At 46.0% G+C, this 24,691-nt stretch overlaps 1 protein-coding gene across 2 annotated transcripts in view; it reads left to right on the forward strand.

Moving 5' to 3' along the window:
• Positions 1 to 24,691, forward strand: part of BCL10 (BCL10 immune signaling adaptor) — a 248,188-nt gene that overhangs the window by 197,733 nt on the left and 25,764 nt on the right. Inside the window, exon 1 of one of the 2 annotated variants that reach the window (XM_069641696.1) lies at positions 863 to 1,161. The exons of the other annotated variant lie outside the window; for it this stretch is intronic. Within the exon in view, the coding sequence (XP_069497797.1) occupies positions 1,078 to 1,161 (84 nt within the window). The 5' untranslated portion in view covers positions 863 to 1,077. Of the gene's footprint in view, positions 1 to 862; positions 1,162 to 24,691 lie in introns of those variants that run through there. 2 annotated transcript variants of the gene reach the window in all.

A 24,691-nucleotide genomic window follows, 5' to 3' on the forward strand; every position in this document is an offset into this window, starting at 1 on the left:
GGAATTTCTCAGTATTGATGACAGTGGCTCTGAAGAGCTTCTAAGGAACCTGTGGCCTGGATGACTAATTTATGTGCAACTGAAAGGAGCGGCACATTGCAGAAAGTGAAGGTGTTTGAAACCATGTCCTGGGGCCACGTTCCGTCAAATACAGAAACAAATGATGCGCTGGCTCTATTCTATGACAAAGCTGTGCTCACCCTGACTAGAGGTTATTACTCTGCTTCACTATTTTCCTATATATATGAGCCAACTACAAGGCATGTATCAACAAGCATTGGCAATGCCAATAGTTGCGGCTTTTTCGTAGCCAACGCCAGTGCAATGGTCACCCACAGGCCTCCTTGAGAATGCACGGTTGCGGTCAGTACTCTGGCCATCCCACTACAAAACCCGGTGCACCTTGAACACAGGGGATCGGTGGACAAGTCCTGTTTGTTTCCTGGCGAGGTAAGCAATCCGTTTATGGCATCCTGAGTCCTGCAGGATTTATGAGTTTTTTGTAAATACATGTCCCTGAAGTGTTTGCAGTAGGGCTCCATCTGTACTGCGGATTGTAATGTGCGTATTAATCCTTTATAACACAGGCTGTGTTACGCAAGCTTTGTTTTCAGCTGAACTTTCTAGAAATAAAAACAATATGATTTACTGCGTGTATCCCTATCATGTAAAACATTAGCAGATCACTTGCCCATGACAAGTTTCATTTCCCCTTCCTTGCACGCTGTCCTCTTTAGGGACTTCAATGCAAATGAGTTCATCTTTAGTTTTTTTAGTTTTTTCAGTTCCCTCTTTTGCAGTGAGGGAGAGAGAGCCGAGGGGTCCAGGGAGAAGGTAGCATCGCGTGATTTCCGCCGGCAGATCCCCATCTCTTGAGAGCCACTGCGGTGTGGTCCAGCCGTGACAGGCATTGCTTTCTCGCGTCACATCCGACGAGCGGCACCGGCCACAATCCGAGCAGAGTGCGCACCTCGGGATGCACGCGCACGGTTCGCTGGCATTTGCCATATGTTATGTACTCATAGGGTGGCGGTGCTCATATCGGAGAAAATAAGTCTTCGGCGGTGACGGGAAAGGATGTCTGGGAAAAGAGCGCCGAGGAGGGAAAATAATTGCCCGTACGGAGGAATGCTAGACGAATCCGTGCGCATTAATTTCAAGGTTTGCGTTGTTGATTATTTGAATTTTGAAAGTCATGTATCTGACATTTTTTTAGACGAGTGATTTTTTTTCAGCAAATTCATGTTTGCACTAGATGTGGTGCTGCTTTTTCAGAAACCTTTCACTCGTCCTAAATACTCTTCATTTTCAGCACTGGGGAGGCATGGCAGTGTCCCTGGAACTGAGAAGACCCGTGTTTATGAGGCACCCCTGCCTCCCCGCCCCCTTTCTACACACCAGGAAGGACCTTGCTTCTAGACTGTCTGGAGCTTTGTGAGCCTATAATGGACAAGGTTCATGGTTTATCAAATACTATAAATAAATACTTATTCGTTTTGCGGGTTGTTTTTGTGAATACAGGGCTTTAAGTAGGCCAATGCTAGCCATGGCAGAGCCCCAGCATGCTCAGAAATATGTTTCTGAGGCAGGGCCCTGCTAGGGCCCCATAATGTCCCCTGGCAGCCCCATCGGATAGAGGACAATGTTTTTTTTCTAACTCCTGAAGATCTCGCTCATGTGCGAAAGCTTCGGGCTTCAGAAAGAAAATGCCTTTTAGCTATAATGGTGGCGCCGGCATCTGCGAGGCATCTCTTTAATCAAGAGATGCTGTGGGACGATGTCACCATTATACTTATTTATTTATTTGTTGGTTATGTCATTTATATTGCGCCTATACACTTAACACAACGTTCCAAAGCGCTCCAACGCAGGGAGGGTGATTAGATAAGCAAAACAGAATTGTTATTCTTAATGGGCATTGGAACATTCAGAATGGGCAAGTGCTATGTCTTTGGAGGTACACCATAGCAGAGTTGGAGCAGAGTCTTTGGCGCCATATTGAACAGTACTGTGTCTTGTTTGCTTGTTTTACCCTGATTACTGATGCGAGGAGGAGGACCCTACCAGTTCAAATACTCCAGCTCCAAGCAGAGCGTTGCAGAGTTGGAGCAGAGTCTTTGGCGGCATATTGAACAGAACTGAGTCTGATTACTTCGTTTATCCTGATTACTGACGTGGGGAGGAGAAGCTTCCAATTCATATACTCCAGCTGCAAGCGTTGCAGAGTCGAAGCACAGTCTTTGGTGGTCTTTGACGGCTTCGAGCTGGGATCAGAGTGAGACAGCAGGTAATTCCACACCCTCCTCTCTGTCTCACTCTCCACTCTGTCCCAGCCTAGAGCAAGACATGTAGGCATCCAATTGTTGCGCTAAGGGTGTCTTTCATTCTGTTGATCCTCTACAGGGACTGCTTGGGTTAGCCCATACTCAGAAGGCATAGGGAAGCACTCCTCATTCTTACCCTCACCTAAACACTCACTGGTAACTGCAGGGCTTGGTCGCTTTTCAACAGTGATGGTGCGAGAACCCAACATCGCACCAAAAAGTCAAGGCTTTTCAAACTATCCTGAGAAGTCAATCCAACACAGACAACACGCCTCACCATACTCCACAAAAAGCTGGTCCATCCTCAAAGACTTGTTTGGGGTCTTCTGGTTCTCCCGAGTCTAAGTGCTTAAAAAGGACTTGGAGTTCAACCCTGTCCCTCTTTCAGTGGTAGAGTGCCTATTCACTCCTAAGAAAGACTTTACATTGGAAGGCTCAATGGAGGGTCATACCTTTGGTGTCCAGGAAGTTCAGCCCTGCTCACTGAAAGTGCAAAGGCAAAAAAACCTTAAAAGGTCTCAACGCAGGTCTGTTCTGCACATACTGTCACCCATAGCAGGGCAGACAATTGCATACTTTTTCCCTAAATCATTGGGCTCCAGCAGCGAAATACAAGCTGCAGATCCAAAGCGGTGTGCAGCTGGTTTAGACTGCATCCCGATGAGCGTGTTAACGAACATGAGCATTATCGAACATACAGACGATGCTACTGGAGTAGACACTACTGTAGCTCAAAGTAGCGTGAATAAACAAATTTGTGTAGCATCACGGCCACATACTCCAACTGACCTGACTAACTTCATGGCTCAGGAAGCAATGGGGTCAGCTTCTCCAATCCCTTCGGGATTTACTGAGCACTCAGATTATGGCCCTATTCACCATACACTCAAAGAAGCACACAATATGGTGAAACTAACTTCACCTAGCCTCTCTGCACTTAACATGGTGTTGAGTTCCTTTGTACGCCTCTACGATAACACCTGGGAGGAAGTAAAAAAGCACACTACATTGCTGAACTCCATCAGTATAAAGGTAGAGGATCTGGAAGCATGTCTGGGTCACATCGTGTCTTTTGGTCTGGCGGCAATCTTGGAGAAGCCTCATGTTCATATACCAAGGGTAAACAAAGTCAGATTCATCGTCATCGAGGATTCCGCTCGAGAAGATCCTACACTGGCCCCCAAATCTCCTAACATTGAAGTTGGTGGGAGTGGTGAACCTGGAACATCTGGTACACAAAGGGTGGTGCAACAGAAACCCCTTGAGGAGCCATCTGTGGCCGAGAAAGGAAGGTTGAAGAAAATTAAAAAGCAGAAAGTCATCACTAAGACAAATTCTTCTTCGAGGAAATTCTTTCATAATCTTTTCATACCAGGATGTGAAAAAAAAGTGGGAGCCCCAAAAATAAACCTACTACAGGTCTTGACTCCTCTTTTGGCGGAAGGGACATTTGATCTAGCCCCACCAATTAAGAAAGTGACTTTCCAAAAGGACTCTACATTCCACTTACTTTCATTGGAAGGAGCCACCTTGTTTCAAAATATTCTGGATACAGATGTAAGAGTGATGCATCCATACTTACTGTCCCCGGAAGGCAAGGGAAAGGGTTCTACTCCTGCAAAGATGGATGTACGGATTACAGCAATTAGACCCCAGGGTCGACTGGGGGAGGGCTACAATCTGATTCTACTGCCCCATCTATAACATTGGAATGTGAACTAAAAGGGGAATCCTCTGCAATGGATTACTCTCCACAGTCCTGTCCACTACTAGTCATGTATTGTCAACAAGAAAGACTTCTTCCCAGCATACTTGTGGAGCAATGACTGCAGAGGGTGTCAGTTCCTCGAAAAACAACACTATATCCGGTGCCTTGACTGAAAATCCCTTATCGCTGTAGGAACATATGTATCCAATAGGGAAGCCGAAGTGGGACCTTTTTCCAGTGAATTGTACTGCTCCGGTGGCTATATTTGGAGTGGCTGCCCCCCGGAACTGCCAAGTCTTTACCTAACTTCTCATTGACGGTTGACTATTCAACTTCAGCTCTTCTTGCCCCAGTGTTTCATCCTGGCAGACTTGACTCTGAAGGCACTAACTTAAATCTGGGGAATCTTCTTAGGAAACTCTATATCCCTGTGGACCGAAGGAGAGCCACTCATTTTGGCAACTCCCCCCTTTTATGGGGGAGGCTCACAGCTCCCTAAGAGGAAAGAAGAGTCCTTTCAAATGAAATCTAATTATGGGAAAGAAGCACAGAGAAACCATATAGTTTTCAGTCATTAGTAAGGGCTGGCCCTCCAGTTGACTACCTCCCTGTTCTACCAAAGTACTCCCAACCTCTGAGAGGGGTAAACTCCAGACCTATAGTTGGTCCTGCTCTGACCAGGGTGGCGACCTTGGGTTGAAAAGCTCTTGATCTAGCTAGCCTTTTGGGCGACTCTGTCTCTGTATGTTTAAATCGCTCAAATGTCCTTTTAATTTTTGCTGAACTTGGGCTTCTAAGATTGCTGACATTGATAGTGTTTTTTCCTGTCAGAGGGGACACAAAGCCTGTTCGCCTATATTTCAGTTCGAGAGTGGTAATGGATTTGATTCTATCTCAGAGGGAAAATCTGCAGAGGTTGGGTTTTGTTGTGATTCAGGGAAGTGAACCTGGATCTAAATCCCTTTCCCCTTGATTAAAAGCCCTGGCGGGGCAGTTCAACGCTACCCAGGAAAATGAGCGGATGGTTGCTAGTTGGAGCAATGAAGGGTTAAGTGGGCAAACCAGATATGCTGTAGCTCCTGCTTGGGTCCAGAGGAGGAGACTATGACGACAAGAGGGTTTCGGCCACCACATTAGGAGTAACTGAACTAAATTTATTGTCCTGGAATTCTCCGGGTAATAATCACTTTTTAACCAATGAGACCTTGAAAAGGGGCTCAGTTATTTTCCTACAGGAAACCTGGCTCACTTCCCCTCCGCTTCTGTATTTTTGCTCAGACAGCAAAACCTCATTCAGGGGGGTGGACTGCATGTGGTCTGATAATAGCTATCCATATTGGACTGGGCTTAACAGCTCGAGAGGTTTTGAATTCTATGTATGGGCTATTAGCAGGGGAGTGGTAAATCCTGAGGAGAAAACCAGAATACTTTTGGTCAACATCTATTGTCACAGTGGAATGGGTTCTCTGGAGGAGTTTATTTGTGTTCTAAATGCTCTAATTTTGCCCTGGCATTTGAAGAAAGGGCTCCGACAGGTTGTTTTGGGCAGTGATCTAAATGCATATTGTCTTTTTGCTAAAAATACTCCTAAATGTGGGATGAGTTTCCGATTCTGGCTAACCCAGATCGGAAATCCCAGGCAGGGCTGAAATGGCTTAATTCTGGGGCCGCCTGGGGGTTGATTCTTTTAAATGGACGGATTGGAAAACAGAAGTGGGGAACCCTACATGGTCTCTGGGTTCTAGTGAGTCTACACTGGATTATATCTTTGTGGGCCAATACCTCTTTGATCTTTGCTCAGACTTCTCTTGGAGTGACCATAGTATTGTTAGTGCCACATTTAAACTCATCATGTATGACCTTGAATTATACTTTGGTATGGTACCTAAATGGCTGTATCGAATAGAGGCCAAACATTGGAGGAGAATATTGGAAGTTCTCATCTGTATCGCTATCTCAGCTATTAGATTTAAGTTGGAGTTAATCTCTTTAAGAGCTCGAGTAAAGTGGAACTACCTGCAGTTGTATTTGAAATTGTTGTCGCCCATGGAACCTTCACACTATGATTCTCTAAGGAAAGCTATGTCTCTTAACCCGAGTGGGTCTAGAGAACATTTCTTGTCTGATCCCCGTATTTATGGCAACTTAATCCTGGTAGAGCTGAATGTGAACACTGAGTTACTTATTGGTAATCCTGCAAATGATAAAAAACGTATCTATGACTTGCAATGGGTTGAGACTGTTGAAAAATGTCATAGCTATCCATCTATGAGTCACCTGAGACATGAATATAAAAAAGAGGAACAGTGCCCCCGTACCTTATTTTGTTTCCCTGCACTTTTAGCAGAGCAATTTTTTTACATTTTAGATGGAACCTTCTTCCAACGCGTGAGATTCTGGGAAGGCGAGGACAGAATGAAATGGATGACAGTTTTGTAGATCCTGTAAAATCCATGAGAATATAGAAACGATTAAACATTTACTCTTACTCATAGTCTGCCCGGCTCTGAATGTTCAGTGTATGTGTTATTTAGGAAAGATGTTCCTCTCAGTAAATTGGATAAATACTGATTATTTGTGGCAAAGATGCTTAAACTCACAAAATGTGTCTGAGATGTTAGCAGTTGCATTTTTATTTAAAATCGGTTTCTTTATAATTTATAACTAGATGGAAGGATTTTTTTTTTCTTGATTTGATTCTTTTTCTTCCACTTTTATTATTATGAATAATATGATTAATATTATTATGGCTTTGCTGTAATTCACTTTGTTTTTATAATGCATGAATTTAAATGTATTTTAAGATGTTGTTTCAACATCTATTTCAAACCATATTCAACATTTATTTCAAACCATGACTGACACAAGAGGGGAGTGCTGGGAGGGTGTTACAGAGCACCTGTCTCTTTAAGATAGAGACTGGGCTGTGAGGAGGAGGTCATGTGGTTCATGACGTCATCGGATGGAGAAGAGAAAGAGGAATACACTCCTATGATGAAGATGGTACTTTCATTGCTGGTGTGCGTACCCTCATTTCTAAGGGCCGCAACGGCCAACAACTGGTGACAAGGCTAATTCCTCGAGCACCAGCGTCCTCCTGCTGCAGAGCGCAAGCGATCCCGCTGTGCTGAGTCTACACAGACCTTCCTACGGCGCACCCGATCTCAGGCCCCGCCTTCCTCCTATGCTCCCGGCTGTTCCCCGACGCCGGCCCACCCTGCCACGAACCCGATCCCGGGCCTCGCCTTCCTCCTCCTCCTACCAACGTGCGAAGCCGTCTCCCACCATCGAGCAGGACGGCGCAGGGCGAACTACGTGCTGTCCCATTGCCGCTCGGCAATCCGCCAGCGGCCGGAGATCCTGCAGTCCAAGTGGCCACGTGGAAACACCAGGTCGGTGGCGCTTCTCCCCCACCAAGCCTGCTCCATCAACCCTCATTTCCACTCTCACATGGGCCCCAAAGGGAAACCCACTGAAATACGCAAGTTCGTAAAAAAAAAAAAAAAAAATAGAATAACATTGGCAGAAAGGCACCCACCCTTCCCAGCACGCCTCCACAAGGACAAGCCTGCTCCTCAGTATGCACAATACCTTATCAAGGTGCCTGCTTTTCCCAGAGTGCCAGTAAGACCTGCTGCCAGGCACGTATAGCACATAGCCACATCCACAGTACACCCCAATATACAGTGCAGCCACCAGCTACGAGAGGTTTAACCACCCTCAGTACGCAGTCACCATGAGCTCACCCCCCAATCAAGACGGGCAGCCCCCAGCAATTCCAGCGCCCGCAACCAAGTCGACCACCACTGCATGGCGAATGCCTCCACCATTCTCCATGACCCTGCAAGCTGACCAAGGCCCCCGGTGGGTAGAGTGGCTTGAGGATTTCAATAATTTTATTGCAGCAGCGGACAAAGAAACCTCCCCAAAACTACGCAGCATGTGTCTTTACATGCTGGCAAGGAAGTCAAAATGCTAATTAAAACCATTCCGGTGGCTGAGCACCCTGATTTCACTTCGCTACTCACAGCCCTCAATAAGAGACTTGTCATAGAGCCAAATAGAGACTATGAAAGATACATGTTTAATCAATGCACCCAAAGAGCAGATGAAACCGTGGAGTTCATCACCCGACTGCAAATCAATGGGGCACACTGTCAGTTCCACGTGTTTTCCTTAGATGAAGCCATTCGCCTACGAGTGATTGAAGGGTGCATCTCACCTACACTCAAGAAACAACTACTTAAGAAACCACTCACCATCGAAGAAGTCAGCGAAATGGCCAGTATCCTCGAAAGAGTAGACATACAAGCAACTCAAATGTCCAGCAACACCATGACTAAGCAAGACAGAGGTGACCTAGTAGTGGCAATTCAGATGAACGCCACAAGAGAGGGAGACAGAAATAATGGGTCCAACCAACTGATTACCCCGTGGATGCAACGATAGAGCTACTGCTGTGGAATGGCTTTTCCCTATGCAGGAACATGCCCCGCACTCACCCAGAGATGCGGAAAATGTGGAAGAGAAGGACACTTCCAGTCAGTCTGTAGGGAAAGCAGGCCGTTTCCCACACCACGAGCACCCTCATCGCTGCAGTACAGGTCATATCAACGGACACCGCAGAACCAGACTTACCAGATGCGCCCATACCAACAAGGGCCGAGAAGATATGTGAGAGTCGTAGAAGAACTCTACCCGGATGACGAACCTCAAGAGCCTGAGGCACAAGATCAGACCCCACGAATTTGTGATGAATATGATGGACCACCACCACCACCATGTCAAGGATACTACACGATGGCACCCTATGGCCAAGAACAGGAGAGTGAGCAATATGACCTGTACACGCAAGATGAATATGTGACCCTCATTATGGATGAAAAATAAGCCAGAGAAGCACCACGCATACCAGTAGAAATATGTGGAAACAGGTTCTGCTTCCTTTTTGATTCAGGGGCCACTCTGAATAGCATGGGGGAGAAAGAATTTCAGCAGATCCGAGACAGACCGACACTAATGCAAACAACCTCAAATGTCTTTCAATGGGGCGCTGACATCCCACTACACTCCATAGGATCATTCAAGCGTCGGCTCATCCATGGTGACCGGTTCATGACAACAGTCACCCACGTGATCCGGAGTCCAACCAAGGGAAGGTGCCTCTTGAGATACAGGACGGCCTTGTGGCTAGGCCTAATTGACATTCATCTCCAGGAAGGCGACACCATCCTCTCGACAGCCCCACACCCGAAATGAAAGACCGGATCTGCAACATGGAGAACAATCAGTTAGTAATACCTACCATCACAAAAGAGACAATACTAGAGGAATTCCCGCTCCCATGCAAAGGGCTTGGCAAAATGAAATGTCCTCTGGTCAAATTACACATCAACCTTTCAGTCCGCCCTGTCCCTCAACACCCACGTAGAGTCAGCTTTCACCTCCAGGCAGCTGTGCCAAACAAATTGAACCAACTTCTAAAAGACAACATCATTGAACCTGCCACATGCCCAACCCTATGGGTCTCACCACTTGTCATTGTGCCGAAAGAAGGGGGTCACCTGGGACTCTGTGTGGACATGAGAATGGCCAACACCACCATCCACCCCTCTCCGCCTGGCGAAGGGCAGCCCCAACATTAAAGCTGAAAACATGTGGTCCTCTCCCCCAAACCCCACCAGGCATCCCTTTGTGTAATAGATGCAGAGATCTGCACCCTCTCCCTCTAGGGCATCATACATGTGTATGTACATCAATCATACGCACATCATCCAAGCAATCGGGCAGGTGTTCTCATGTGTACTGACACCTGTTTGATCAACAGCAGCCCAATGAAGTGGTCTATATTGTTTTTCTTAAAAATATTATGTAATAAGATTTGTATGCCCATCTTTTGATATTAAGGTAGATATTGCGAAGCAAACAATACAATCATAATCGTGTTTGTGACATATTAGAGTTGTGCTTCCTTTCTTTTGCTAAATAAATATTGGCCAGTTATACATTTTGCATTTTTTTAAGCACGTAGATACCACTTAAGTTGTCATTCGGGTTCCGGTGGAGTTTCTTCGGTGCATTACCACCCGACAGGCTGTGAAACATGTGGATATTGAGAAATGTCACATGCAGTATTATGCTTTGGTATCTGTTTAAAAAAAACATTCTCATCCTGGGGGTGAAAATAGTTATGGTACAGTTTTGGATTGTACTGCCTATCACCCTATCAAATAATGCACAGCAGGGTTAGTAATGACCCCTCTGGCCTGGTGATTATACAGCAAATGTGGTGAGAAGGTGGGCATCTCAAATTCCGAATACCTAGTGCACAGTAAAGGCAATTTGAAGCCAGCAAAAGACTTTTCCAAGATTGCATCTGTATTTCTGTCTAATGTGCCATGAGGGGGATATACCCTCAGGTGCCGCAGAAGGTCTAGCCTACAGCTTCTCAATGATACCGGCCCCAACTAAACTGATCAGGAAGGACACTTTCTTCATTATCTAAGGTGTATGCCTAAGCCATAAAGCATGGCATGGGTATTTTATCTCGGCTCCTTCATTCTTTCCATATGAAGTCTTGTACTGCATCATAGACGAGTCATTTTAGGGCCCTGTATGATGGAATTGTATGACAATATCTGGAAAGACTGCAGAGGAAGTTGATGGGGTGAAAGAAATCCCAATTGCTTTCCCCGAGACGAAGATTAACCAACCTCCCCTGCTATTTTTTCAGGTGTTCTGGATGGAGTTGGTAGGAGACTTACATGAGGGGCAGAAGAGATCAGGAAGTCCAAAGCCAGCACACAGGGAGATTGGCATAATTAAGCTCTAAACATCATTGTGTCGTATTATAATATTAAATACAACGGTAGACATGTGATGCATATGAAAATGTAATCTAGGCAAAAAATGGTCGGAGACCAAATCACCTTATGACGTTGCTAAAACCTTTAAAGAGGTTAGTCATGGGACTGTGTGTTGCCCAAGTAAAAAGAGGTGTCTTTCCCAAAGTGCAAGAGGGCAGTTCATATTCAAACACCTATTCATGTGCTGTGCTTTGCTAAAGTAAGACCGGCTCCCAAGAAAATTCAGTTGCGGTCATATGGCACTTGCAAACACTCTGTGCCAGATTGACAACCAAAATGATGGCTGGAGAATGCAACTATCAAAATCCACATCATATGTATCTATGGGATTTATAGCTGGGACACAACGGAGCACTGTGCAATGGGGATGCACTCATGAGTGGATAAGGATGGTGCAGGGGTATCAGAAGAGCTGGAATCAGTAGAGGGAGGGTCATCCCAGAGGGCGAGAATAGGGTTGAGTGAAGTGATTGGAGGGTTGTTCCTTCCAGGTCCTTCAGATAAGGATTTGAATAGACCTTTGTCTACGCTGCAAGTTCTCCAGAGAAAAACTTGTACCAAGACGGGCACGTGGAGGGGAAACCATTGCAGGGACAGGCAAGAACATTGCAGCGACAGGCACATCTCTTTGAGAAAGATGCATGCCAGATTATCAAAGGTTAGCACATGTTGTTCTGTATGCGCCAGTTTCCAATTATCAAAGCTTAGCACTGTTGTGTTACCACTTTCATTTAGTGCTAATGTGGGTCAGCAATGTGCGGGGGACTATACGCTTAAGGTGGATGTGCGTGCATGTCCCGAGCGCAGTTTAATGAGCTCTGCGCAAATCATCTACCATTGACCTTCTTCACTGTGCCACATCACACCACTGCTGAGGTGGTGCTGTGGTGCTTGTTTGATTTGCCACAAGGGTTTCTCATGTCACACTCCTAACCATAACACGGTGGTGTTCATGTACATGAGGCTTGCCGTGTACATGTCTAGTAACTTTACAACATTGTCCAATCTCATGAAATGCGAATACACGATTACCTCGGCACACCACACGGCTGTTACTACATACCAAAGACCACCTATCAAGGCAACCCAAACTACATTTAATCCATAGACATTTCGGGCCTTTACGGGTGTGGTGGGGTGGCGGGGGGATCTTTTCATTCTGCCACCATCAGGCGTAAAACTGCAAAGCTGAGCACCATGAAACACTTTTCTGATTCCTGTCAGGCTCGATCTTCTGCAAAATGCATCCTTCACAGTTCGCAGCTGATTTTCACAGTTGATCATCTAGCAGCAGACGTGGATCACACGGCCACGCAGTGCTCCAGATAAGATTTGGAAGTGGGAATGTACTACTCCCTGTTTTTTAAAGTTGGGAATAAATTGATTTTTTAGAGAGTAAAAAAGTACGTCCAGTTCCCAATGAGAGTATTTTATAAGCAAGTAAAACATGTTTAACTGAAAAACGGAAATGTTTTAGTAATCATTATTTATTTGAAGAAGTAAACCTGAATCTTTTAATGTGCATGAATAACTATTATTCATGCACATTAAAAGATGCATGCTTGCTTCTTCCGATCAGGCAGTTAAAATAGTAGTTTCTTTCTGTGGTACTACGTGCACTGCTGGTCTAAACACATCCCTGGAGCTGTGAGGGTGAAACCAAGGGTGCAAGATTCTACATCTCTTTATCCTATTTTTGATTGGGAGTATTTTTACTCACTATTTTTGCGGAGTATTTGCCAATTTTTAGGGAGTAAAAGTGGCGATACACACCTTATGTGTAGGGCTGCGGCCACGTGAGATAAGCAAGAGTAGTTTTAATATTAAAAAAGACAAGAATTTTCATCTGTATTCCTTCTTGGCAGTTCAGAGAAACAACAATAACCTGCGCTGCCCCACAGCTATTTGTCCTTATTATTATCAAAGAGTTGCTTAGTGCAAAGTACCGTCAATCAGCAAATACTTAGCGACTTTTTGAATATGGGTTCTCAGAGTGGAATGGAGCGCAATGTATGAAAATCTTAAAATTATACCCATTTGAAAAAAAGCGCTACTTAGTACAGTTGGAGAGTGCAAAAGCGCTGCTTAGCACAGTTGCAGAGTGCTCAATGCAATGGCTTTGATGATCTGGGCCTGGATGCGACTCAGGGCACGACTCTGTGCTCGGGTTAAAAGCAGTGTATAAAGCCGAAATTCTCCCCCCACACCGCCACCTCAGTTTTCAGCTGCACCATTCTGAGGTGGGTGAAAAGACTGGAGTGGCAATGTCGTGCTCTCGGGTTGTAAAAGCTGCTAAACTACCTTGTCATGGTGGCAGTGTTTGCAGCAGAATCACTGCAAGCATTTCCTTAAAGACTTCCACTTATCTAATTTACAAAAGCGCCCTCAAGCTTTCCGTGAATTAGAAAAGTGGGACTGCCTTAATTGACAAGGAGAACTATGTGCTACAGATGTTAAAGGAATGGTTCGCCTAAAATTTTTATTTCAAAAATAGATAGGCAATATTAAAAAAAAATATACACGCACTTTTTTTTTTAATTCCTATGTAAAATTTTTAGCTATTCAAGCTCAAAATTTGCAAAAGCAAGCACATGAGTGCATCCATTTTGTGGAATAAAACTGCAGCTTTAAAAATGTATTTATGTTTGCAGTCGCTTTTGAAGCAACCGCAAACGTAAATACAACGTTATTGTGTTTGAAAACGCTGCGGTTTTTCTTTCCAAGTTTCTCGGAAAGAAAAACCGCAGCATTTTCAAACACAACCACGTGTGTTTCTGCCTGCCTTGGCTTTCACTTTGGGTCTCCGGTGCTCTACTGGGGGAGCACCGGAGACCCAAAGTTAAAGCCAAGGCAGGCAGAAACACACATGGTTGTGTTTACATGCCGCAGTGTTTCTGCCTACAGCTGATTTTCCATTTGGGGCTCTCGGGCTCCTCACTGGGGCCCGAGAGCCCCAAATGGGAAATGCTAAATTCTGCAGTGTTTCTGCACGGGGAGCCCTACAGCCCCAAATGGGAAAGCAGATTTAGGCAGAAACACTACGCAGTTGTTTTCTGCAATCCTAAATGCTGCAGTGTTTCTGCCTAAATCTGCTTTCCCATTTGGGGCAGTAGGGCTCCCCAGAGGGAGCCCTAGCGCCCCAAATGGGAAAGCAGATTTAGGCAGAAACACAACGTGGTTGTGTTTGAAAACGCTGCGGTTTTTCTTTCCAAGTTTCTCAGGCTCCTCTGAGCCTGAGAAACTTTGAAAGAAAAACCGCAGCGTTTTCAAACACAATAACGTTATATTTAGGTTTGCAGTTGCTTCAAAAGCGACCGCAAACATAAATACAATGTTTTTAAAGCTGCGGTTTTATTTCTAAGTTTTCCGGGCTCCTCCAGCCCGGAAAACTTAGAAAAAAAAATGCAGCTAGTGTTTATTTTTATTTTTAAAAAAGCACTTACTGAGATGCAGCTGCAGCTTTTCTGCTGTAGTCTCCGGTCCCCGTCCTCCGCATACAGCACCAATGAAGGAAAAGCCACCCAGTGGTAGCTTTTGTTTACTGCAGCTGGCTGGCTGTTCCTTCATTAGTGCCGCAAAAGCAAAAGCCAGCACAGGCGGGCATCCATTTCACAAAATGGATGAGCCCATGTGCTCGCTTTTGCAGATTTTGAGCTTGAATAGCTCAAAATTTTACATAGGAATAAAAATTTAAAAAAGTGCGAGTATATTTTTTTTAATATTGCCTATCTATTTTTTAAATAAAAATTTTAGGCGAACCATTCCTTTAAAGGCACCTCACAGGATTTGAACTCCTGTTTTTTTTTTTTACAAGCCGTTGTCAGGCAGGTAAATAAGGCACATGCAAAAGCCAAGGCTTTCATGTCTGTACACCACATTCCTTATTCATCAAAATATGTATTGTTTCTGATTAGAACAGCACAGAACACGGAATGTCCTTTCGAGCCACTGTTTTGGTCTCGGCCCTACCTATGTGTTTGAGTCCTGAACAACCTCTACTGGTAAAATGCCTGCCCTTAGGATTAAGTCACAGTTCCTGCTATCCAAAAAATCCCTACTGATATAAGTCTTTGTTAATTAATAGACAGCTGCAGTCTCAAAAAAGTAATGAAAAAACCAGTAAAACCTCGCAAAATCTGTTATGAAAAATAAGAGATTAAGCAAGCTCATGTGCAATACCTGCCTCATGGAGCCTGGAAGGCCTGGGCTGCTGGATGCAACCTTGTGAAGGCCAGCGGGGCCAAGGCAGCTTCCTGGCATTCCTTTTCCTCAGTGGAGATGCAGGATGCTGCAGATGCTCAGTGGCGTAGCACAGAATTTGGGGGGCATCCTGCGAACCATGGTGAGGGCCCCCGCCAGCAAATCATGGGTTGTGCCACACTCTGGGCCAGCCTGTATTACCACGCTTGCGCAATACTCACAAACGTGCTGCTACAGGGGTATGCCACACACTGCATTGGGAGAAAGATATGAATATGTGTTTTTTATGCATTCTAGAGCACAATTTCCGAGAGGAATTGGCTAAAAAGCCAGAGTGTCTCCAATTAAAAAATCCAATACATGCAAGTCACCAACATTCCATAGGAACATTAATGATTTAATTAATTCAATGATTTGCTATTAAAAATGCCATGCCACAATGAAAACATGTCCAACTGGCTGCACAATGTAGGGCAGTCTAGACACATAATAACATATTACAGTAAAATATGCCAGGCCACATTTAGACATATCTACACTGATTGATTGCACCAAAATGCCAGTTGAAGCAATACCAGATATCATGGTTATTTTATCACAGATGCCCAGAGAAATATACAATGCCAGAGCAAGAAACGGCTAGACTGGTAGCACCCAAGTGCCAATCTAACCAGGTAATTACACTTCGCAGCACTGCATTGTCAGAGATGCTCAGTTAAAAAAAAAAATGAAACCAAACTAAGAAATAACTAGACTAGCTGCACCAAAATGTCTCTCTAGCCACTAACACTACATATCATGCCTGCTTAGCCTGGACATGGATGACCAGAACTATTTATCGCACAATACCTGCCATATCCTGCCCCCAACACAAACACCCTGCCCCAACCCTGAAAATCAGCTCCTCGGCCCAGAATTACCTCCACGTCCCTCTTCCTTGTCCCAGTGCTTGCATATGATTCACCTTGCCTCATAGGTAAGTACTGGGATGAGGAAGAGTGGGACTAGGAGTAATGAATATTGCAGGCAACTAAGCCAGACATTACCTCCATGTCCCTCTGCCTGATCCCAGTACTTGTGTATGAGGCAAAGTGGCTCATGCGCAAGTACTAGGACGAGGAAGAATAGGGCTAGAAGTAATGAACGTTACCAATAAGTAATCAAGGCATTAAACACAAGCAGTGGCGCAACACCACCATTGAGTTGACTGGGCTTCAGCCCACCCCCCAAAAAAAACATTTGGGCTATGTTGACTCGACCTGGCTGACCTACATAGCCGTTGTCAGACAGAACAGGAAACAGATGTTTAAACGGCGCCTAGCTTTCGCTGTTAACAAAAGCCCAGCAATTACTAACGTAAAGCATTTCACTGTTGGTACCTGCATTCAAATGGATAATTATTTAGGCAGTTGAAATTGTGATGTGGGATTAGTACTTGCAGGCCATGGGAGTGATTGGAAAGGTGAAAAGGGGACAGGAAAACGCTCATTCTCACAGCAGGCCATACGTGGGTGCTTTCAAACTTAAAGGAGAGAGGTAACTGCTTGTAACATTGACGCTGCACTAGGATAGTCTCATTAGAATGCGTAAAGAAGCTAAATGCCCCCCACAAATAAGTTTTCCCCTCCCCACCGCCCGTGACGTTAGCACCTTTCCCAACATTTGAAGGGTTAGCCCCCGTGAAATAAAGGTTTCGTTGCGCCTCTGAACACAAGCACACACACCATACACCCAGCCACACATACCTTTAAGTGTCCACCCTTTCACCATACAGGAACACCCAATCAGTCAGCAATACATTTAAGCGTGAACCCTTTCACCTTATGGGTAAACCTAGGCTCCCACCCACACATTTAAGTGTGCACTTTTTCACCATACAGGCACACACAGGCAGCCACCCATACATTTAAGTTTGCACACTTTCAACCTAAAAGCACACCCAGGCAGCCACCCATACATTTGAGAGGGCTCCCTTTCACCATACACTCACACAGGCAAACCCAGACAGCCCATACATCAAGGGCTCACTCATTCTTGCACATTACATCATATACATTTACACACACAGACACACTTACATGCACTCACACACATTTAAAGAAAATTCATGTTCTTACCTTTAATCCATTGGTCCTGGGAACAAGGCCTTGAGCTCCCTGCAGCAGCGAGGAACGCCAGCTCTCATCATCTGCAGAGGATCTGGAGGCCTCGATGTCATGGGGTTGAGGGGAGCCCTATTACTTTGAAAATAAGTGGTTTCTTTTTGAAGTCACTCTGACTTCATAAAGAAATTATTTCAATTAAAGGACCGAATTGTAATGCTAATCATTTCTTTATGGAGGCAAAGTGACTTCAAAAATAAACGATTTCTTTTTGAAGTCATAGGGCTCCCGCCACCCCATGACATACAGGCAGCCAGCCTGGAGGCTTCCATGTTATGGGGTGGGAAAAATAAATTGTTCCTTTTTGTAGTCACTCTGCCTTCATAAAGAAATTATTTCTGTTGCAGGCAGAGTCTCTTCAAAAATATATATTTTTTTAAGTCTGAGTCGGCCCCATCCCAGTACAAGTAGTGGTGGAGGCCCCCGCACTGCAGGGACTGTGAAGGCCCCCACTTCTCCAGTGCAGGTGCTCAGATATCCTACAGAGGCTGGTGGGGCTGGGCAGCTTCCTGGCATTGCTTTTTCCTTGATGGAGATGCAGGCTGCAGCAGATGCTCAGATATACTGCAGAGGGTGGTGGGGCTGGGCAGCTTCCTGGCATTGCTTTTTCCTTGGTGAAGATGCAGGCAGCTTCCTGGCATTGCTTTTCCTTGGTGGAGGTGCAGGATGCTGTAGATGCTCAGATATCCTACAGAGGCTGGTGGGGCTGGGCAGCTTCCTGGCATTGCTTTTTCCTTGATGGAGATGCAGGCTGCAGCAGATGCTCAGATATACTGCAGAGGGTGGTGGGGCTGGGCAGCTTCCTGGCATTGCTTTTTCCTTGGTGAAGATGCAGGCAGCTTCCTGGCATTGCTTTTCCTTGGTGGAGGTGCAGGATGCTGTAGATGCTCAGATATCCTACAGAGGCTGGTGGGGCTGGGCAGCTTCCTGGCATTGCTTTTCCTTGATGGAGATGCAGGCTGCAGCAGATGCTCAGATATACTGCAGAGGGTGGTGGGGCTGGGCAGCTTCCTGGCATTGCTTTTTCCTTGGTGGAGATGCAGGCAGCTTCCTCGCATTGCTTTTCCTTGGTGGAGGTGCAGGATGCTGTAGATGCTCAGATATCCTACAGAGGCTGGTGGGGCTGGGCAGCTTCCTGGCATTGCTTTTTCCTTGATGGAGATGCAGGCTGCAGCAGATGCTCAGATATACTGCAGAGGCTGTTGGGGCTGGGCAGCTTCCTGGCATTGCTTTTTCCTTGGTGGAGATGCAGGCTGCAGAAGATGCTGAGATATACTGCAGAGGCTGGTGGGACTGGGCAGCTTCATGGCATTGCTTTTTCTTGCTGGAGATGCAGGCTGCAGCAGATGCTCAGATATAATGTAGAGGCTGTTGGGGCTGGACAGCTTCCTGGCATTGCCTTTTCCTTGGTGGAGATGCAGGCTGCAGCAGATGCTCAGATATAGTGCAGAGGCTGGTGGGGCTGGACAGCTTCCTGGCATTGCCTTTTCCTTGGTGGAGATGCAGGCTGCAGAAGATGCTGAGATATACTGCAGAGGCTGGTGGGACTGGGCAGCTTCATGGCATTGCTTTTTCCTTGATGGAGATGCAGGCTGCAGCAGATGCTCAGATATACTGCAGAGGCTGTTGAGGCTGGACAGCTTCCTGGCATTACTTTTCCTTGGTGGAGATGCAGGCTGCAGCAGATGCTCAGATATACTGCAGAGGGTGGTGGGGCTGGGCTGCTTCCTTGCATTCGTTTTTCCTTGGTGGAGATGCAGGCTGCTGCAGATGCTCAGATTTCGTGCAGAGGCGGGTGGGGCTGGGCAACTTCCTGGCATTGCTTTTTCCTTGGTGGAGATGCAGGCTGCAGCAGATGCTCAGATTTCGTGCAGAGGCGGGTGGGGCTGGGCAACTTCCTGGCATTGCTTTTTCCTTGGTGGAGATGCAGGCTGCTGCAGATGCTCAGATTTCGTGCAGAGGCTGGTGGGGCTGGGCAACTTCCTGGCATTGCTTTTTCCTTGGTGGAGATGCAGGCTGCAGCAGATGCTCAGATATCCTGCAGAGGCTGGTGGGCCTGGGCAGCTCCCTGGCATTGCTTTTTCCTTGGTGGAGATGCAGGCTGCAGCAGATGCTCAGATATCCTGCAGAGGCTGGTGGGCCTGGGCAGCTTCATGGCATTGCTTTTTCTTGGTGGAGATGCAGGCTGCAGCAGATGCTCAGATATACTGCAGAGGCTGTTGGGGCTGGGCAGCTTCCTGGCGTTGCCTTTTCCTTGGTGGAGATGCAGGCTGCAGAAGATGCTGAGATATACTGCAGAGGGTGGTGGGGTTGGGCAGCTTCCTGGCATTGCTTTTTCCTTGGTGGAGATGCAGGCTGCAGCAGATGCTCAGATTTTGTGCAGAGGCGGGTGGGGCTGGGCAACTTCCTGGCATTGCTTTTTCCTTGGTGGAGTTGCAGGCTGCTGCAGATGCTCAGATTTCGTGCATAGGCTGGTGGGGTTGGGCAACTTCCTGGCATTGCTTTTTCCTTGGTGGAGATGCAGGCTGCAGCAGATGCTCAGATATCCTGCAGAGGCTGGTGGGCCCGGGCAGCTTCCTGGCATTGCTTTTTCCTTGGTGGAGATGCAGGCTGCAGCAGATGCTCAGATATCCTGCAGAGGCTGGTGGGCCTGGGCAGCTTCATGGCATTGCTTTTTCTTGGTGGAGATGCAGGCTGCAGCAGATGCACAGATATACTGCAGAGGCTGTTGGGGCTGGGCAGCTTCCTGGCATTGCCTTTTCCTTGGTGGAGATGCAGGCTGCAGCAGATGCACAGATATACTGCAGAGGCTGGTGGGGCTGGGCAGCATGGCATTACTTTTCCTTGGTGGAGATGCAGGCTGCAGCAGATGCTCAGATATACTGCAGAGGCTGTTGGGGCTGGACAGCTTCCTGACATTGCCTTTTCCTTGGTGGAGATGCAGGCTGCAGCAGATGCTCAGATATAGTGCAGAGGCTGGTGGGGCTGGGCAGCTTCCTGGCATTGCTTTTTCCTTGGTGGAGATGCAGGCTGCAGCAGATGCTCAGATATCTTACAGAGGCTGTTGGGGCTGGGCAGCTTCCTGGCATTGCCTTTTCCTTGGTGGAGATGCAGGCTGCAGCAGATGCACAGATATACTGCAGAGGCTGGTGGGGCTGGGCAGCATGGCATTACTTTTCCTTGGTGGAGATGCAGGCTGCAGCAGATGCTCAGATATAGTGCAGAGGCTGGTGGGGCTGGGCAGCTTCCTGGCATTGCTTTTTCCTTGGTGGAGATGCAGGCTGCTGCAGATGCTCAGATATCCTACAGAGGCTGGTGGGCCTGGGCAGCTTCATGGCATTGCTTTTCCTTGGTGGAGATGCAGGCTGCAACAGATGCTGAGATATACTGCAGAGGGTGGTGGGGCTTGGCTGCTTCCTTGCATTGCTTTTTCCTTGGTGGAGATGCAGGCTGCAGCAGATGCACAGTAGGGATGTAACGGTATAATGGTATACCGTTAAAGATACAGTGAGCCACTTAATTGAACAATAATAACCGTCACATTGTTTATACCGTTTATACCGTTAAGTGTGCTTTTGAATCTAATTTGGAAAGGCTGCAGTAAGCAAGTGCTACGCAGTCTTGGTCTTGCACTGTTGGATGTGCCGTCTGCCAAGTAGTTTCAGTTGGAGCAGTTTTTAGTGCCATTCCATCAACCACACGTGCCTGACACAAAATCAATATGTTAGCAATAGGAAAAATAGATACAGTGTCAAGAAGCAAAAGGGTTTATTTTGGGTTGGCGGCTTTGGGGTTTATATATTTATAATGGATAATGTTCTCTAAACATATGACAATGGGGGATTTCCCCGGTTCTATCATTGAATTTACATATAATAAGTCACACTGCGAAATTCACTAATCTCTGTGGGTATTCCCTGCCATACCAAAGGGTAACATGTCTGTGATTACTTAACACCTTTTGGCCCAAGCCTAAATGACCACTTAAGAAAAGCTATTCAGTTTGCTTTGCCAGTCGCCGCAGGGCTCCCCCCCCCCTCCTCCTCTCCACACGTGTGTTTGTTTGGTGGAAGCAAGGGGTGACATTTCAGTGGAAAGTATGTTGAAAACCCCAATTCTGGCCCTGGGTGTCTGGTTTTGTTTGTGATGATAAATCTGACAATTTATGACCTTTTACAAAATATTTGTTAAGATTAGTCAACTCCACCTGCTATACCGCGATAACCATGATATACCGTCATTTGGCAAGAAGGTTATCGTACCGCCATAAAACAAATACCGTGACACCCCTACTGCAGAGGCTGGTGGGGCTGGGCAGCTTCATGGCATTACTTTTCCTTGGTGGAGATGCAGGCTGCAGCAGATGCACAGATATACTGCAGAAGCTGGTGGGGCTGGGCAGCTCCATGGCATTACTTTTCCTTGGTGGAGATGCAGGCTGCAGCAGATGCTCAGATATACTGCAGAGGGTGGTGGAGCTGGGCTGCTTCCTTGCATTGCTTTTTCCTTGGTGGAAATGCAGGCTGCAGCAGATGCACAGATATACTGCAGAGGCTGGTGGGGCTGGGCAGCTTCATGGCATTACTTTTCCTTGGTGGAGATGCAGGCTGCTGCAGATGCCCAGATATACTGCAGAGGGTGGTGGGGCTGGGCAGCTTCCTGGCATTGCTTTTTCCTTGTTGGAGATGCAGGCTGCAGCAGATGCATAGATATACTGCAGAGGCTGGTGGGGCTGGGCAGCTTCCTGGCATTGCTTTTTCCTTGGTGGGCAGCAGGTTTTCTGGATTCTTTGTTCTTACCGACACTTCTGCGGGTTGGCTGGCTCTGATGGGCTCATGAGAGCCATAAGGGCTGGGCACACTGCACCATACCAGAGTTGTACAGGCAGATAGCTGCTGGGTCAAAGTTATTTTCCTGGATTGGGTTAGCGAAGCTGGTTTCTTTTATGTAAGCATCCTTCAGTATTGCTGGTTGGTGCTATATTCCTTCGGTTAGTCTTTGTGATTGAAACCAAACCTCATATAGGTTGGGAGGACTGAGGTGCAGTCCTGTTTTTCTCTTTCATTTTCTTCCTTGTGGGTAGACTGTACCTCACACGGCTGCCAACGTGTGGGTCCATTATTCTTTTTCTTTTATGCACACTCCGTGCACGACATGCAGAACCCAAGGAATGTTCAAGCAGGCAGGTGGTTTGTGCAGACTTCCCCAATTTGTGGTGCTCCCTCTACTTGAAAGGATGTCCTGCAGAACTCTTTCTGGTATCACTGGCTGATACCTGGCATCCTTGTGCTGTATTAATAACTTTAACCAGTCTGTAACCCACTGATTTGGACCCTACAGCCTGTGCTGTATTTGTAACTTAACTTGTCTGCACCCTACTTTGTGACCCCTCAACCCTGTGCTGATTATGTGACTGTCTGTAACCTACCTGATTTGACCTAGCACCCTTGTGCTGTATGTGTAACGTTAATTTGTCTGTAACACACCTGATTGGACCTTTCCCAATGTAATTAGCGCCCAGATGCCCTTGGGTTTTGTGTGCTGCAATAAATACAAAAATAATTAAATAAAATAACTACAAAATACCGAATCCCATTACTGCGAGGTAGAAAACCTTGCATGGAAAACAACACATTTCCCAAAAAAGGTGTATTGAATAAAGTGGAGCAATGTGGGGGGATAGAGGAGTCTCCCCCGCATTAAAAATACCTAAAATGTATTGTTTTCTATGCAAGGTTTTTGCCCTCGCTGTCTATTACCCCTTCTTTTTTTCCACCAAAAACATTAGGAACAAGGGGAAAAGGAAATTAATTGGACATCTTTCCTTATTGCCAATTTGGCTTTGATGACTAGGTCAGTATGGGGCTGGTGGTTAAGGTCAAGAACTAGTTGTGAGTATTATAAGTGTTACCATGAGTAACAATTATCGTCTGAACTTGGTTCCAGACGTTTGTCCAGCATGACTTCAAAGAGGTGCACTTCACACCAAAAACATATGCCAATCATGCGCTAATATCGTGTTTGTTAGAACACTATTCTTTTTTCGTTTTCACCTTTTTATATAAATGTTAAAATCATATATGTACTTTTGTGTACCTCGAAGGATGAACTCAGGACCCGATTCTGATGCGAAATCTGACACTCTCTCCTCCAGTTTCTAGCACCACCATTCTAAGGTGGGTGGAAGAAGTGCAGAGGAGACGTCATGCTTTGCAGCAGCAAAAGCTGCTTACATCTATCCTTTTCACGGAAACATGTGTACCCAGGGTTGAAACTGGAGGGGAGCTGAGAGCTACTCTGCTCCTGGTTGTAGCCTAGTAGAGTTTGGCTAGCTTGATACTAACAGCTACTGAGAGCTACATTTGGCTCCCCAGGTCAACCGATGCTGAGCAAACACACCTATGTGAATTTAACTCTGTGTGTTTGGGACGAGCTATAAATAAACACTAGACAGAGCTATCGGACATTTAAAGCAGAAGGGGTCCCAAATAATGGACAAAAGGATAGGTTTGCATCTTATGCAGAAGTTAGATTTGTGGAAGCTATTTACTAGTTCCTAGTTCCCCTGAGTTAGCTCCTGATCACTTTTTTTAATGTTTGATACCCAGGAGCTGTTTTAGCGCCTGCTTATCCAACCTTAATTTTGATCCCTGCTTGTACCAGTGGCACTGTGAACATTTGTGAAAAGACTGACACTTTTTGAATTTAAGTAAGTTTTCTTAAGCTTTCATTAAACTAGAAAAGAGGTGCTGCAGTCTACGAAATGGTATTTCTATAAAGAGAAACAATGTGCAGTAGCCTGGCCTGCGTTCTTCATGGTTGCTAAGGCTGTGGTCAAGCAGTAAATCAGGCATATGCTAATGTCGTGGCTTTGATGCCAGGCCGTAATAGAATAGGGTGAGTACCTTCTTTTTCTTTTGACGGGCTCCTGACTCTAGGGGGTTAATAGGTATCATACAAAAAAGAAAAAAGAGTCAAGGCTACCTCTCCCTTCAACACACAAGTAGTGCTGGAACAACCTACAAAAGGCTATGAGTTATTTGGCTAGCCATTTATGATCACACACAAACAAAATAAGAGATACTGTCAAAAAATGTATTCTAAATAAAGGTACATGATAAAAACAGATAAACAGGTGTCAGTTGAAATGCGCTGCCAATGTCTTGCAGTACAAGAAACAACACCTTTTCTGTTACTAACCGCACTTTGATTAGAACTGTCTGGTTCTTGTATAGTGAATGATAATGACCTTCATCTGTTTATCTGTTTTTATCATGTACATTTATTTAGAATACATTTTGTTTTAACAGTATCTCTTATTTTGTGTGTGTGATCATAAATGGTTAGCCAAATAACTCCTAGCTTTCTGTAGTTTGTTCCAGCACTACCTGTGCATTGAAGGGAGAAGTAGCCTTGACTCTTTTTTTCTCT

The sequence above is a fragment of the Ambystoma mexicanum genome, chromosome 1q (genome assembly GCF_040938575.1).
Source record: "Ambystoma mexicanum isolate Mex_15411 chromosome 1q, UKY_AmexF1_1, whole genome shotgun sequence".
NCBI classification, from domain to species: Eukaryota; Metazoa; Chordata; class Amphibia; order Caudata; family Ambystomatidae; genus Ambystoma; species Ambystoma mexicanum.